At 40.3% G+C, this 15502-nt stretch overlaps 1 protein-coding gene across 1 annotated transcript in view; it reads right to left on the bottom strand.

Moving 5' to 3' along the window:
• LOC139023326 (receptor-type tyrosine-protein phosphatase H-like) overlaps nt 1-13849 on the bottom strand; it is a 35317-nt gene extending 21468 nt beyond the window's left edge. The window contains exons 1-5 of the mRNA XM_070436252.1: nt 13744-13849; nt 10688-10729; nt 10238-10501; nt 9862-10122; nt 5909-6178 (exon numbers count right to left, since the gene is read on the bottom strand). Coding sequence (XP_070292353.1) covers nt 5909-6178; nt 9862-10122; nt 10238-10298 — 592 coding nt within the window. The 5' untranslated portion in view covers nt 10299-10501; nt 10688-10729; nt 13744-13849. The remainder of the gene's footprint in view (nt 1-5908; nt 6179-9861; nt 10123-10237; nt 10502-10687; nt 10730-13743) is intronic.
• Between the last annotated feature and the right edge of the window lie 1653 nt (nt 13850-15502).

Consider the following 15502-nt stretch of genomic DNA (forward strand, 5'->3'; position numbering starts at 1 on the left):
CGAGGATAGTTATGGTGTTACAGCTGTGCTGGCCTGCTGGGTATTTAAGAGCTGCGGTCTGCTGGTATTAAGGCTGCTGGTCCTGCTGTATTTTAAACTTTTTGGGATCGGTGTCCTTCCATGGGACGGTTGAGCTAACATAGGCCAATGCGATTAGCATGAGGTTGTAAGTCACAGAAGAAATTTCCCAGGACGTAGACATATCTGATAATTGGCAGAAAGATTAAATTATTGTTAACTAACTGCACTGTCCAATTACAGCAGCTATTACAGTGAAAGAATACATGCTATGTGTTTGAGAAGTGCAACAATTTTAAACATGAAAAGTTATTATAAACAAATGGGCACATTTGGCAGTCCTTGATACAACATTTTTAACAGAAATACAATGGTTCATTGGATCAGTACAAAACTTTTAAAATACACCGCTGCCATCTTGTGCCAAAAATGGCCCTGCTGGTTATGAGCGGCTGGTTCAGTGCATCAGATGGAGAGATGTATGGAGACTACACCTCTGTTAAGGTGGCCACGACATTTAGCCAGAAACTCCTGTTTATTTAGCTCCATATCCTTTTTACTCCAGATCCTAAGTTGGTGTTTGCTTATCTGAGACAAACCTTAGTGGGCATCCATGGTTGGTGTTTTTAGAACCCTTACTAGTGGCTTTGCCATCTTCAGTGGGAACCCCCATGGTGTCCTATCAGAACCCCCTTTGAAACCCTTTTTGTGTGTGTTGTTTGAAGTGATTATCTTTGTTAGTTCTTTTCTGGAGTGATGACTGTTTGTCTTTGGGAACATAAAACAGACACATAATTATGATTTTTAATTTATTATTATATTTGTCTTTTTGATAACTAGTCAAAATTTGACACCAGACAGAATACTACTTAGTAGGGTAATTCCTTACCTGTGGTGAGGGTTGTTGACACCAGTTGACTTTTCTTTCATATCCAGCACAGTACAGACAGTGACAGGTAGCTGAGTACAACATTGCAGGTCAGAGAGAGTGATGTGTGTGAAGATGTGGAGTGATGTGTGGTTTTGTCCCTGGACAGCGGTAGGAGATCTGGTAATGATGTTGGGTTTTGGTCCAATCCTGGTGGCTGGTTCCCAGCTAACAGCAGCTGATGTGGTGTCACTGAGTCAACAGTCAGCTGGTCTGGAGCAGGAAGTACTAAAAAATAGAAATAAGAAATAATCTAAAGAATAGAAGTCTCACAGAAGTTGGATTTAAGGGTTTCTGCTGTATTGATTTAGCAACGGGGTCCACTGCTGCTACATTGTTCCGCCACACCAATTCCTTTAAATATAAAATAAAAGAATCCTGTGATTACAAATCCTCTCCACAATAACAAGTGTTTTACTCTGTAATACTGATAAAGTTAAAGCAAGCAGAGGCAGATCAACTCCTTGACATAATGACTCACACTAATGGGAAACAAGCAAGAATTCAGATACTATAAAAAACATTTATTAATTTCAGCACCAAACTGCATGATGAGGTTGGGAATTCACATCAATATATTTCTCATCAGGGAAGATACTGTACCTTTACATCCATGATGACACATCCATTATGATTAGTTCATAGTCATTTTGATAAACTAGTTTTACAATTTAATAGCTTTGACACTAACATAATACTAAGTAGGGTACTTCCTTACTTGTTGTGAGGGTTGTTGACACCAGTCGACTTTTCTTTCCATTTTCCAGCACAGTGCAGACAGTGATAGAGTATGTCAGTCGCAGGTTCCAGTCAGAGAGAGTGATGCTGTGTGAAGATTGGGAGTGATGTGTGTTCTGTCCCTGGACAGCGGTAAGAGATCTGGTAATGATGTTGTTTGGTCCAATCCTGGTGGCTGGTTCCAGCTAACAGCAGCTGATGTGGTGTCAACAGTCAGCTGGACGGAGCAGTGGGTACTAAGGGGAAATAAACTTTGGTCAGGCTATGTTTATCTCTCTAGAAACTACAGAAGGTAGAATAGTATTGAAAAAAAGCTTGCAATTCCTTTTAATATGGGAAAAATAAGCAAAAGCAGAAGTCAGAACAGAGGTCAGATATGTCATGTAAAAAAAATGAAGCATTTCTGCTATATTCATTAATTAATATAAATGAAAAGAATGGTGTAATTATAAATCCTCTCACAAATAACAATGTTTAATAGTGTTTAATAGTGTACTACTGATAAAGTTAAAGCAAGCAGATCAATTCCTATGACATAATGACTCACAGGAACGGAATATTTAAATGTTTTATTTTTATTTAACCTTTATTTAACCAGGTAGGCCAGTTGAGAACAAGTTCATTTACTGGTGTTTAAAGTTAGAGAGGGAGATATAGAGTCCCCAGCTTCAGTGACTTTTGCAGTTCGTTCCAGTCATTGGCAGCAGAGAACTGGGAGGAAAGGCGGCCAAAGGAGGAATTGGCTTTGGGGGTGACCAGTGAAATATACCTGCTGGAACACGTGCTACGGTTGGGTGCTGCTATGGTGACCAGTGAGCTGAGAGGCGGGGCTTTACCAAGCAAATGCTTATACGACCCACCACTGCGACCTGTATGCTCTCGTTGGCTGGCCCTCGCTTCATATTCGTCGCCAAACCACTGGCTCCAGGTCATCTATATGGGGCTTTGGTGACAAAACGGATGGCACTGTGATAGCCTCCAACACTCTACTCAGCACATTGGATGCAGTCTATTTTGTAAATGACATCGCCGAAGTCAAGGATCGTAGGATAGTCAGTTTACGAGGGTATGTTTGGCAGCATGAGTGAAGGATGCTTTGTTTGCGAAATAGGAAGCCAATTCTAGATTTAATTTTGGATTGGAGATGCTTAATATGAGTCTGGAAGGAGAGTTTACAGTCTAACCAGACACCTAGAATATGTGGTATAACTACACATACTAAGTCAGAACCGTCCAGAGTAGTGATGCTAGACGGGCGGCAGGTGCGGGCAGCGATCGGTTGAAGAGCATGCATTTAGTTTTACTTGCATTTAAGAGCAAATGGAGGCCACGGAAGGAGAGTTGTATGGCATTGAAGCTCGCCTGGAGGGTTGTTAACACAGTGTCCAAAGAAGGGCCAGAAGTATACAGAATGGTGTTGTCTGCGTAGAGGTGAATCAGAGAATCACCAGCAGCAAGAGCGACATCATTGATGTATACAGAGAAGAGAGGCGGCCCGACCGAGAATTGAACCCTGTGCCACCCCCATAGAGACTGCCAGAGGTCCGGACAACAGGCCCTCCGATTTGACACACTGAACTCTATCTGAGAAGTAGTTGGTGAACCAGGCGAGGCAGTCATTTCAGACGCCAAGGCTATTGAGTCTGCCGATAAGAATGCGGTGATTGACAGAGTTGAAAGCCTTGGCCAGGTCGATGAATACGGCAGCACAGTATTGTCTTTTATCGATGGCGGTTATGATGTCGTTTAGGACCTTGAGCGTGGCTGAGGTGCACCCATGACCAGCTCGGAAACCAGATTGCATAGCGGAGAAGGTACTGTGGGATTCGAAATGCTTTGTTAACTTTTCTTTCGAAGACCTTAGAGAGGCAGGGTAGGATAGATATAGGTCTGTAGCAGTTTGGGTCTAGGGTGTCTCTGCTTTTGAAGAGGGGGATGACCGCGGCAACTTTCCAATCTTTGGGGATCTCAGACGATACAAAAGAGAGTTGAACAGGCTAGTAATAGGGGTTGCAGCAATTGCGGCGGATAATTTTAGAAAGAGAGGGTCCAGATTGTCTAGCCCAGCTGATTTGTAGGGGTCCAGATTTTGCAGCTCTTACAGAACATCAGCTATCTGGATTTGGGTGAAGGAGAAGCTGTGGAGGCTTGGGCGAGTAGCTGTGGGGGGTGCAGAGTTGTTGACCGGGGTAGGGGTAGCCAGGTGGAAAGCATGACCAGCCGTAGAAAAATGCTTATTGAAATTCTCAATTATCTCAGATTTATCGGTGGTGACAGTGTTTCCTAGCCTCAGTGCAGTGGGCAGCTGGGAGGAGGTGCTCTTATTCTCCATGGACTTTACAGTGTCCCAGAACTTTTTGGAGTTTGTGCTACAAGATGCAAATTTCTGTTTGAAAAAGCTAGCCTTTTCTTTCCTAACTGCCTGTGTATATTGGTTTCTAACTTCCCTGAAAAGTTGCATATCGTCAGGGCTATTCGAGAGCATGAAAGCGTGAAAAGCGTGAAAGTGTGAACTCTGATATTAGTGCTTTCGCAAAGTATTCAGACCCCTTAACTTTTCCACATTCTGTGACGTTACAGCCTTTTTCTAAAATGTTTTAAAGAAATTTTTCCCCCCTTGTCAATCTACACACAATACTCCATAATGACAAAACATTTTTTTATTTTTTATATTACACATTTGATGAAAAAAACAACTGAAACATCACATTTACATTAATACTCAGACKCTTTACTCAGTACTTTGTTGAAGCAGCTTTGGAAGTGATTACAGCCTCGAGTCTTCTTGGGTATGACGCTACAAGCTTGGCACACCTGTATTTGGGAAGTTAATCCCATTCTTTTTAGATCTTCTCAAGCCCTGTCAGGTTGGATGGGGGGCGTCAAAGCACAGCTATTATCAGGTCTCTCCAGAGATGTTCGATCGGGTTCAAGTTCAGGCTCTGGCTGGGCCACTCAAGGACATTCACAGTCGTGTTCCGAAGCCACTCCTGCGTTGTCTTGGCTGTGTGCTTAGGGTCGTTGTCCTGTTGGAAGGTGAACCTTCCACCCAGTCTGAGGTCCTGAGCGCTCTGGAGCAGGTTTTCATCAAGGATCTTTCTGTACTTTGCTCCGTTAATCTCTTCCTCGATCATGACTAGTCTCCCAGTCCCTGCCGCTGAAAAACATCCCCACAGCATGATGCTGCCACCAACATGCTTCACCGTAGGGATGGTGCCAGGTTTCCTACAGACGTGACGATTCYCATTCAGGCCAAACAGTTCAATCTTGGTTTCATCAGACCAGAGACTCTTGTTTCTCYTGGTCTGAGAGTCCTTTAGGTGGCTCTTGGCAAACTCCAAATGGGCTTTCATGTGCCTTTTACTGAGGAACGGCTTCCGTCTGGACAATCTAACATAAAGGCCTGACTGGTGGAGTGATGCAGGGCTGGTTGTCCTTCTGGAAGGTTCTTCCATCTCCATAGAGGAACTCTGGAGCTCTGTCAGAGTGACCATCGGTTTCTCGGTCACCTACCTGACTAAGGCCCTTCTCCCCTGATTGCACAGTTTTGGCCAGCTCTAGGAAGAGTCTTGGTGGTTCCAAACTTCTTCCATTTAAGAATGATAGAAGCCACTGTGTTCTTGGGGACCTTCAATGCTGCAGACGTTTTTTGGAACCCTTCCCCAGAACTGTGCCTCGACACAATCCTGTTTCCGAGCTCTATGGACAATTCCTTCCACCAAATGGCTTGGTTTTTGCTCTGACATACACTGTCAACTGTGGGACCTTATATAGACAGGTGTGTGCATTTCCAAATCATGTCCAATCAATTGAATTTACCACAGGMGGACTACAATCAAGTTGTAGAAACATATCAAGGAGGACCAGTGGAAATAGGATGCACCTAAGCTCAATTTCAAGTCTCATAGCAAAGAGTCTGAATACCTATGTAAATAAGGTATTTGTTTTTTATTTGTAATAAATTTGCAACAAATTCTCAACCATTTTTTGCTTTGCCATTATGGGGTATTGTTTGTAGATTGACAAGCTAAATATATTAAATCCATTTTAGAATAAGGCTGGAATGCAACAAAATGTGGAAAAAGTCAGGTGGTCTGAAACCTTTAAGAATGCACCGCATAAACAACTTTTACTAATTTCACAAACAAACTGCATTTTGAGATCTGGGGAAATCACATATAGTCATTTTGATAACCAGAAATAATTCTTAAGTAGGGTACTTACCTGTGGTGAAGGTTGTTAACACCAGTTGACTTTGCTTTCCATTTTCCAGCACAGTGCAGACAGTGACAGAGTATTCAGTAGCAGGTTTCAGGTCAGAGAGAGTGATGCTGTGTGAAGACGTGGTAGTGATGTGTGGTTCTTTCCCTGGACAGCGGTAGGAGATCTGGTAATGATGTTGGGTTTGGTCCAATCCTGGTGGCTGGCTCCAGCTAACAGCAGCTGATGTGGTGTCCACTGAGTCAACATTCAGCTGCTCTGGAGCAGGAAGTACTAAGGGAAAATCAATACATTATTGTCAGGGTTACAGTTTAAGTCCAGATATACACTGAGGGTACAAAACATTAAGGATACCTGCTCTTTCCATGACAGACTTTCTATGACAGACCAGGTGAATCCAGATGAAAGCTATGATCCTTTTTGATGTCACTCGTTAAATATACTTCAATCCGTGTAGATGAAGGGGGAGGAGACATGTTAAAGGATTTTCAAGCCTTGAGATAATTGAGACGTATTTTATGTGTGGCATTCAGAGGGTGAATGGGCAAGACAGAAATATTTAAGTGCCTTTAAACAGGGTATGTTCCAGGAGCATAAGTTTGGGTCAAGAACTGCAATGCTATTGAGTTTTTCACGCTCAACAGTTTCAAGTGTGTATCAAGAATGTTCCACCACCCAAAGGACATCCAGCCAACTTGACCCAACTGTGGGAAACATTTGGCCAGTCAACTTCGGCCAGCATCCCTGTGGTACGCTTACCACACAATGTTGAGTCTACGACCCAACGTATTGAGGCTCTTCTGAGGGAAAAATGTTTTGTACACTCAAATGTAATGAAATGTTTAATAGATGTTCCACTTGACATTTCTCAAAAATTGTATAATCAGAAAAATGTAAAACTTGTAAAAAAAAAAGAAAGTCCTCAAGCCTTTGATAAAGACATACATAACTTCCTCTCAGATAATAGCTGAACTAGGCCTCTTTCAGCCTCCCCAACAGTACAACATCTCTTGATTAGGCTGCTAGGTGTTTCACTAAGATTGCTGTAATATTTTAAGATGTTCTAGCTAGGGATGTGGAGGTCATGACATTTTGTCAGCTGGTTATGCAATCATTATGGAAATCATCCATGTTTATAGTCAGTAAGAAACTGCTAGCCACTGGCTGCTAACAGCTGACAACTGCTAACTGGCAAGCACAAAAAGTGAAGAGCTTCGGGAGTAGACTCCAAGAAATCGGCTGATCGCCCTCTAGTGGTGCAAGTAAGAACTGCTGAAAATGCACAGTCAAAGATGAGAATAATTATTCTGTCAAAGGAAGTAATTTTTTAGAATCGAAATAGAGGCATACTAAGACCAAATAAATGTGACGTGTAAATGATAACTCATTTAGTACAGGAAATAAATACATGTATTACAATGCTGGAAGTGAATCCTCGAATTAAACAATTAACTATGCAAATGAGCAAAAGCTGTGTACATAAAGGAAATAGACGCCTGGCTCAAAAAGAAGCCTGGCTCTGATAATTGCCTGTTGTGTCCAGTGATATATGCAAATAAACGCCTGGGATATGATGCATAGCTTTGCAATATCTATATTTTTAAAAAGTCTAAATAATTGAATATACACCATCACAATAATCAATGATTTATGTTAGGAGGACTAAAGAAACATTATGATATGAAGACAATGTATTTCAGAAGAACAGAAGATTTGACCTACTGTATGTTATCTGGCCATGTGCCATGCCATAGACTGTAGGCTTGCTCATTTAGCAGACAAGATATGCTTAAGTCCTGTGCYATTATTTTATATTATATACATTTATAGTAAGAAGAATATAATTGAACTTAGCTGAATAAAATAGAGGATATTTTTCCCAATCCAGAGCCGGTGCTCATATGAAGTGGCTATGTTGAGTGTAAAAGTGATCATTTGAAATAGGTCCTATATGCTAGATTCAAAGTTATTTGGCAACTTTAGTTGTGAACTATAGAAACCTTAGAATGTCTTAGAAATCAAAACATATATGGGCTGCATGATAGGACTATAGGGACAGAGTGCAAGCAAAAKAGCTTCAGACTGCCCACACTGTTCTCTCATCAAGTGATCATATTTTCACCCATCAGACTATTCTCAATTTAATCTTGCCTTTACAATACTGAACAAAAATATAAAAGCAACATGTAAAGGCAACATTGGTCCCATGTTTCATTCGTTGGAATAAAATATCCTAGAAATGTTCCATTCGTACAAAAAGCTAATTTCTCTCAAATTTGTTTACATCCGTGTCAGTGAGTATTTATCCTTTGCCACCTGACAGGCGTGGCATTAAACAGCATGACAGGCATGGCATTAAACAGCATGATCATTACACAGGTGCTGGGGGCAATATTGGGCCACTATAAAATGTGCAGTTTTGTCACAACACAATGCCATAGATGACTTTTGAGGGATTGTGCAATTAGCATACTGACTGCAGGAATGTCTACCAGAGATGTTGACAAATAATTGAATGTTCATATTTCTACCATAAGCCGCTTTCAACATCGTTTTAGAGATTTTTGCAGTACTTCCAACCGGCCTCACAATCACAGACCACGTGCAACCACGTTAGCCCAGTGCCTCCACATCGGTCTTCTTCACCTGTGGGATTGTCTGAGACCAGCCACCTGGAGAGCTGATGAAACTGAGGAGTATTTCTGTCTGTAATAAAGCCCTTTTGTGGGGAAAAACTCATTCTGATTGGCTGGGCCTGGCTCCCAAGTGGGTGGGCCTGGCTCCCAAGGGGGGGCCTGGCCCCTGCCCAGTCTTGTGAAATCCATAGATTAGGGCCTAATGAATTTATTTCAATTGACAGATTTCCTTATATGAACTTTAACTCAGTAAAATGATTTAAATTGTTGCGTATATATTTTTGTTCAGTATAATACGTCAAATCTGTTTCGATTTCAGTAGCTGTGTGTGGGTAAAATCACAGGGGAAGCCCCCCCCAGCCCCCCCCCCCCCCCTCAAAGTAATGTTTCAGAAATGTTTGGATCACTAAACAACTATTGATTTAGAACCATGGCGAGTTATCGGAAGTCGCAAAGAAAACAGGAGCTACCTTTACTATTTCAGCAACATTTCAACATCATATCACCTGTGCAAAGTCTATTACAGTGACACATATGATATGGCTGTTGTAATGACTGTTCACGAGCATCAAAGTTGTAATTCCGCTAGGGACCTGTTTTCATCGCATTATGTCTCCAGTCAATAACCTGTACAGTGGGTGTGTTTTCACCTGTGTTCCCATTTAATTAGCATCTAAATAAATAATTAAACCAATTTCCGTAGTTCTGAAACATAAGTAAGGCTCAGGTTTTTGCAGATGCAACGAGTTTACYAATGGTGATATGATACGAGGTCATGATTCATAAGTTGACTGTTTATAGATGTGATAGGTAAAGACCTTTAAGAGTTTAATTCGGGAGATGGTAACTCTTTAAAGAACCGCTCTCGTGGTGCCCCAAATCCTAATGAGTTAAGTGTTACGTGATTCATTTTATTGGGTAACAATGAAATATAGTTCATTGATTAGTTTAACATTAATCTGAGGACTGTTATCTAAGTCAAGTCACTACACTGTCCATGGTTCTGATTTGATGATGTTGAAAGGTCATGTAACTGTGTGTTACTGTACATGCAATATGCCACAACAGCCCTATTTCTACCTTAACATTTTAGTTCACCTCATATTCACAAATATTTATCACTTAAACATTTAATAAAATGTTTATAGCCTTAAGGGTGGAAAAGTAGAATAAAGCCAAGGCTTTAGATATGGGGGGAAAAACACACACAAAAAAAACAGATCACTAACAACAAAACAAAAATGTTATTTGTAAAGTAACAAAATCTCTCTAGTTACTGGTAAAGAGATAATGAGCTGTAATTGGGGGAAGAGCTCTTACTAGTGCAGACTGTTGTAGAGACAGATTCACTCTGTTCCCCATTGCTCAGCACAGTTGTAACACTAACAGTGTACTCGGTGCCAGGTTGCAGGTTTGAGAAAGTTTTGTGGCAGTCGTCAGTAATGGCTGTGAGGGTGTCTGTTCCTGGGATGCAGTTGGATATGAAGAAGTGCTGTGGGACTTTCTCATCTTCAGCCTTGGACCAGTGGAGAGTGAAGGATGTCTCTTCCAAATGGTACTTTAAATCTCTGGTGTGGCACACTGGAACAAAAATCAAGACTTGTTAGAAAGGATGTGTGTTTGACAGAGTCCAAAAATGTCTCTAGTAATGAAGACTATGTAGTCTGAATAAAAAACACAAGTTAGCCTACTGTACCTGTGGATAGGGATGCTGAGACCCATCTGCTTTGTCTTCCATCTTCTCCCTCTGTAGCCATGTTGAACTGGTACTTTTCACCAGGTTTGAGACTGCTTATTTCAAGATGAGCTCACCTTTCACTCTTGTTGAGCTTGTTCACCTCACACCCCCAGGTCACTCTGAATGTCTGTGGTCCTGTCAGCCCCTGAGGAGAACTCCAGCTCGAGGACACAGAATCTAATGTCAGCAACAGGACCTGGAAGTCACCAGGAGGGGGCAGCACTGGTGAAGGAATAATGAGAAGAGTGAAACCAGACTTTATTGAAAATAAAATTACTAAACAAATGTGTATTATTCATCCCAGCAGTAAAGGACAACAATTTATATCTTAGTAAATGTTCATCTTAAATGTAATTTAAATTAAATTAATATAGTTTGTGTCAGTTTTTTCTGTGTTTCCATACCTACCATCACTGAGGACAGCATTGTGTGCTGGTCGCCGTAACAACTCTTAAATGTGTGGAACAAAATAAGAATCAGGTCATTTTTTACAACATTAGAAATTGTTACTTTGCTAAATGTACAACAGATATTTTAAAGTCAAGACACATCAACTGCTTTTGACATACAGGTAACCTACAAAACAATGGAAACACTGGAGTAAATGAGATACAAAGTATATACACACAGGTGTGGTTCCTGAGTTAATTAAGCCATTAAAACATCCCATCATGCTTTGGGTCATGTATAAAAATGTCCAGTTGCCCATAATTTTGGCTACCATGGCTAGAAGAGATCTCAGGGACATTGAAAGAGGGGTCTCAAAGGAGCATATGGTCTTTAAAGGGTGTGTGTCGCCAGATCTCAAACCAATGAAACACGTATAGGAGACTCTGGAGCCGTGCCTGAGGCAGCGTTTTCCACCACAATCAACAAAACACCAAATGATGGAATTTCTCATGGAAGAATGGTGTCGCATCCCTCTGATAGAGTTCCAGACTATTCTAGAATGTATGCCAATGTGTATTGAAGCTGTTCTGGCTCATGGTGTCTCCTTGTTAACATACTTTATGTTGGCAGATACCTGTATATTCCTTCACAGAGTTCCCACTTATACGGGCACTGAAGTTCTCCTGAAAGTGTTGCCACGGTGAAGGAGACGTGCAATGTGCCAGGAAACGAGCACAATTGCAGGTTTCATTGTATTCTAAAATAAATGATGTTTGGATAAAACACTGACGGTGTCGTCACCCATTGCAACAATAGTTCTGTTGATACGGTACCCGACCTAACTTTTCAGCACCTCAGAACTGTACAACCCTGAGTAATGAAACAAGAAAACAGTAGCTACCTGTCTTGTAATGGTAACCTAGGCTATCTTGTAATGGTAGCCAAAGATGAAATAAATAAGCAAGTTTAGCTGACTTGATATAAATAAATTATAGTCGTTATGTAATTAGGRTATTTCGTTGTCTTTTTCATGTTGGTCATCTTTTAGGAAATTGTATTAGGCAGGTCATTCCTACAATGTGGTGCCTTTTGGACCTCATAACTTTTGGAGAAAAAAATAATAATATATTTTGTAGTATTCTATCAGAAAAAGGACATGTATGACTGAGCAAGTTTGAACTAGCACAATGGTGGACACTTGAACAGGATTTTAACTTCTCTATCAATCATTTTTTAACATTTAGAAATTTGGTGAATTTTCTCTATTTAACCTAACAGGGTAGACATGTATGAGTGGGACATACATACTAACATCATGAAACATGAAAAATAGATACAACTGATTGTTAATATTTATGTAGATTTAGACCATTGTTTTCACACCAAAGAAATTATTTCCTGAATGTGGTGTCATTTTAGGAAAGGGTGGTTTTCTTAAATGGAGATTTACAACAAACTAACAGGGTGGAAAGTGATATCAGGGACACAGCGAACATCTTAAACACAAATAATATTAATGCCATAATACAAATAATTTAAAAAACATTATTGATGAGAGAATTAACTAGGACATATAAATAATGAAGAAAGATACAATTTATTGTAGCTTATATTTCTTGCGGAAGTTGATGAATAACCCAGGGACATGGCAAAAACACTTTCATCCACTGAAGAATAGTGTTCAAAATACATACGATTCCCTTTCAGGATGCATTTTTAGTTTTTAAGGACCTTATATTTAAAGCATTTTGGAATCCACATTTGAAACTAAATAAAAAGTGATATTTCCTGGAGACAGAAAACGCACTGCATTGTAGAAATGACCCAGGCCTAGGCAGACACCAATCCGCCCGAACCTTGTCATGGCTAGATGGGATACAGTTTATGTATAATTGACGTCAAAGTTGTACCTTTAGCCCAAATGTTCCAACCTGCCCAACCATAGAAAATAGAGGCCTCTAGTGGCCAAAGATATATGTTATAAATGAGCAGGCGCCATTGAGGGATTTCATCGTATTAATGTAGTCAACTGGGTGGGACTTCCAACTCACTGGCTGAAGAAGAAAATGTACTACTTTAAAATGGAGATACCCCATGGCGCTGCCCATGATTTCAGATGTTAAATGGCATAGATCAAAGTTGAGTCCTCTATCTATCTCCATGTCCCACCTTCAACCCCAAAATTGTCTGCATTTTTACCGTTTTTACGCATCCGTTTGTTCTGGGTTGACTGGGAGCAGCTGCTACGGGAAGTCATAGGCCATGTCTGAAATCTACATACTATTATAGAACGTACTGTTTAGTAAAAATGAATGCAGTAAGTAAATACCTAGTGTGTAAAGAGGGATATCTTGTCGAAATCTACCACAGCCGAAATTAGTATAAAATCCTGGTATTTAAAGTACTCACTTTTAGAAATTTTACATTATTTTCCTAATTTCACATTGTTATGTTTGTTCCTTATATAATGACAAACCGGGTCGTAGGTTTAACTACTTTTAATGAACATATACTTCAGCTAGAAAACTCCATGTTTAGCCATGCAAGGCATTCTTTAACCCGCGCCCGCATAGCCTGCTGGGTAACATGGTGGTAACACACACATAATATAAAAGTCCCTATTTTCGCCCATTCTAAAATGCCTACTAATTAAAAGCAAGTATATATATACGATAGCTACTAAGGTATACACTGAACAAATGTAACGGAACTCAATTCTGCATATAGCAATGACATGACCTCCTTTCAAAGTGTGGAAGAAATACACTGAATACACTCGATTTCCTGTTGTTTCTTTCAACATAAGAATGTATTATTTTAGGATAAATATATTAATATATCGGCATAATAGATGACATATTAGCGTCAGATCGCTGTGTAAACGAGAACACATTTCGTAGACTTCTTTGTGCGCCCTCCGCCATACTGGGCCTAGTTGGGTATTCTATATTTTTACCTGCCATTTATTAGCAAGAAGTTGAGCATCGGCCTTATTATCTTCACGTTTCGTTGGGATAAATAAGAAGTGACGCCTAAAGATCTGACACCTGACTTAAATACAAATATTAACCTACCATTTCTTCTGCTGTCGAGCAGTCTCGGGTGAAGCTACATAAAATAGTTGTCGAATTTACTTTCAGTTTCTTACAGGAAAGAACTTGGACTTTTTTGTCATTCATGTGACAGTTGTAATCACTCCGTTGTTCCTCCAGGTGGGAGCAGAGGTCTTTGTGGAGCTGATGGTCCTAAAATGTTGTCAGAAAGCAGACATGATACGAGTGAAGAAGCTCAGGGATGATTTCAAAGCGGTACAGAGACCCAATAAAATATTCATTATATTCAATGCGTTTATGAAATAAAGAGAGTGGTCACAGAGATGAAATGACAGAACTTATTTTCTCTCAACCTGCTCTTTCTACACCTTTCTCCCTCTCTCTTTCATCTCTCTCTCCCTCCATCATTTTTCTTTCCATTTCCTCTCTATTTATTCAGACTTATTGTAGTTTATTTGGGAACATTCACCAAAATAATGTTCAAGAGTTGTATTTATTTTTATGTGTTCATTTATTTTCCTATAAACAATTGTTCTTTTAAAAAGTATTCAATAATAAATCGTGTACATCTTTGTTTGTTTAATGTTTAACAGATTAATCGAAATAGGTTGCATGCACTTTTCTACAATAAAAGAATGCTGAGATTTTGAACAAAGAATCAATCCACTTTTCTCTACCATACTGTATAGTTGTGTCATTATGCTTATATGAATCAGAGTCCTTGCAGCAATAATCCATATATTCAAACAGCTCAGTGATTGCAGTGCTATAATACCAAACACAGTTGAATGTACAGTACCTTCAGATAGGATTCATAGCCCTTATTCCACATTGTGTTGAATTACAGTCTGAATTCAAAATTAATTTTAATAACGTACTTTTAAGAATCTCACTAAACTACACACAATACACCATAATGACAAAGTGAAAATATATGTTTGCAAATGTATTGAACGTACAGAACTATCAAATTGACATACGTATTCACACCCCTGACTCATTACATGTTAGAATCCCTTTGGCAGGGATTACAGCTGTGAGCATTTCTGGGTAAACTGCCAGAGTTTGTACACCTGCATTGTACAATATTTGCACATTATTTTTTAAAATTGTTGACCATTGCTGGAGAGCCATTTTCAAGTTTTGCCATAGATTTTCAAGCCCATTTAAATCAAAACTGTAACTAGCATTGGGAACATTCAATGTATCTTGGTAAACAATACAATTATTATCTCCTTTGTTTGTTGACGTTGAGTGTGAGGTTATGTTCCTGACACCACACTCGAGGGCCCTCACCTCCTCCCTGTAGCCGTCTCGTCGTTGTTGGTAATCAAGCCTACCACTGTAGTGTGTCTCAAACTTGATAATTGAGTTGGAGGCGTGCATGGCCACGCAGTCATGGGTGAACAGGAGTACAGGAACAGGCTGAGAATGCACCCTTGTGGGTCCCCAGGTTGAGGATCACGGGTGGAGTGTTGTTCCTACCCTCACCACCTGGGGGGCCCAAGAAGTCCAGGACCAAGTTGCACAGGGCGGGTCGAGGGTCTCAGCTAAATGACGGTTTGGAGGGTACTATGGTGTTAAATGCTGAGCTGTAGTCGATGAACAGCATTCTTACATAGTTATTCCTCTTGTCCAGATGGGTTAGGGCAGGTGTGCAGTGTGATTGCGATTGTCTGTGGACCTATTGGGAGGCGGTAAAGCAAATTGAAGTAGGGTCTAGGGTGTCAGGTAGCGTGGAGGTGATATGATCCTTAGACTAAGTCTCTCAAAGCAAGGC

This window comes from Salvelinus sp. IW2-2015, linkage group LG31 (assembly GCF_002910315.2).
Source record: "Salvelinus sp. IW2-2015 linkage group LG31, ASM291031v2, whole genome shotgun sequence".
Lineage (NCBI taxonomy): Eukaryota > Metazoa > Chordata > Actinopteri > Salmoniformes > Salmonidae > Salvelinus > Salvelinus sp. IW2-2015.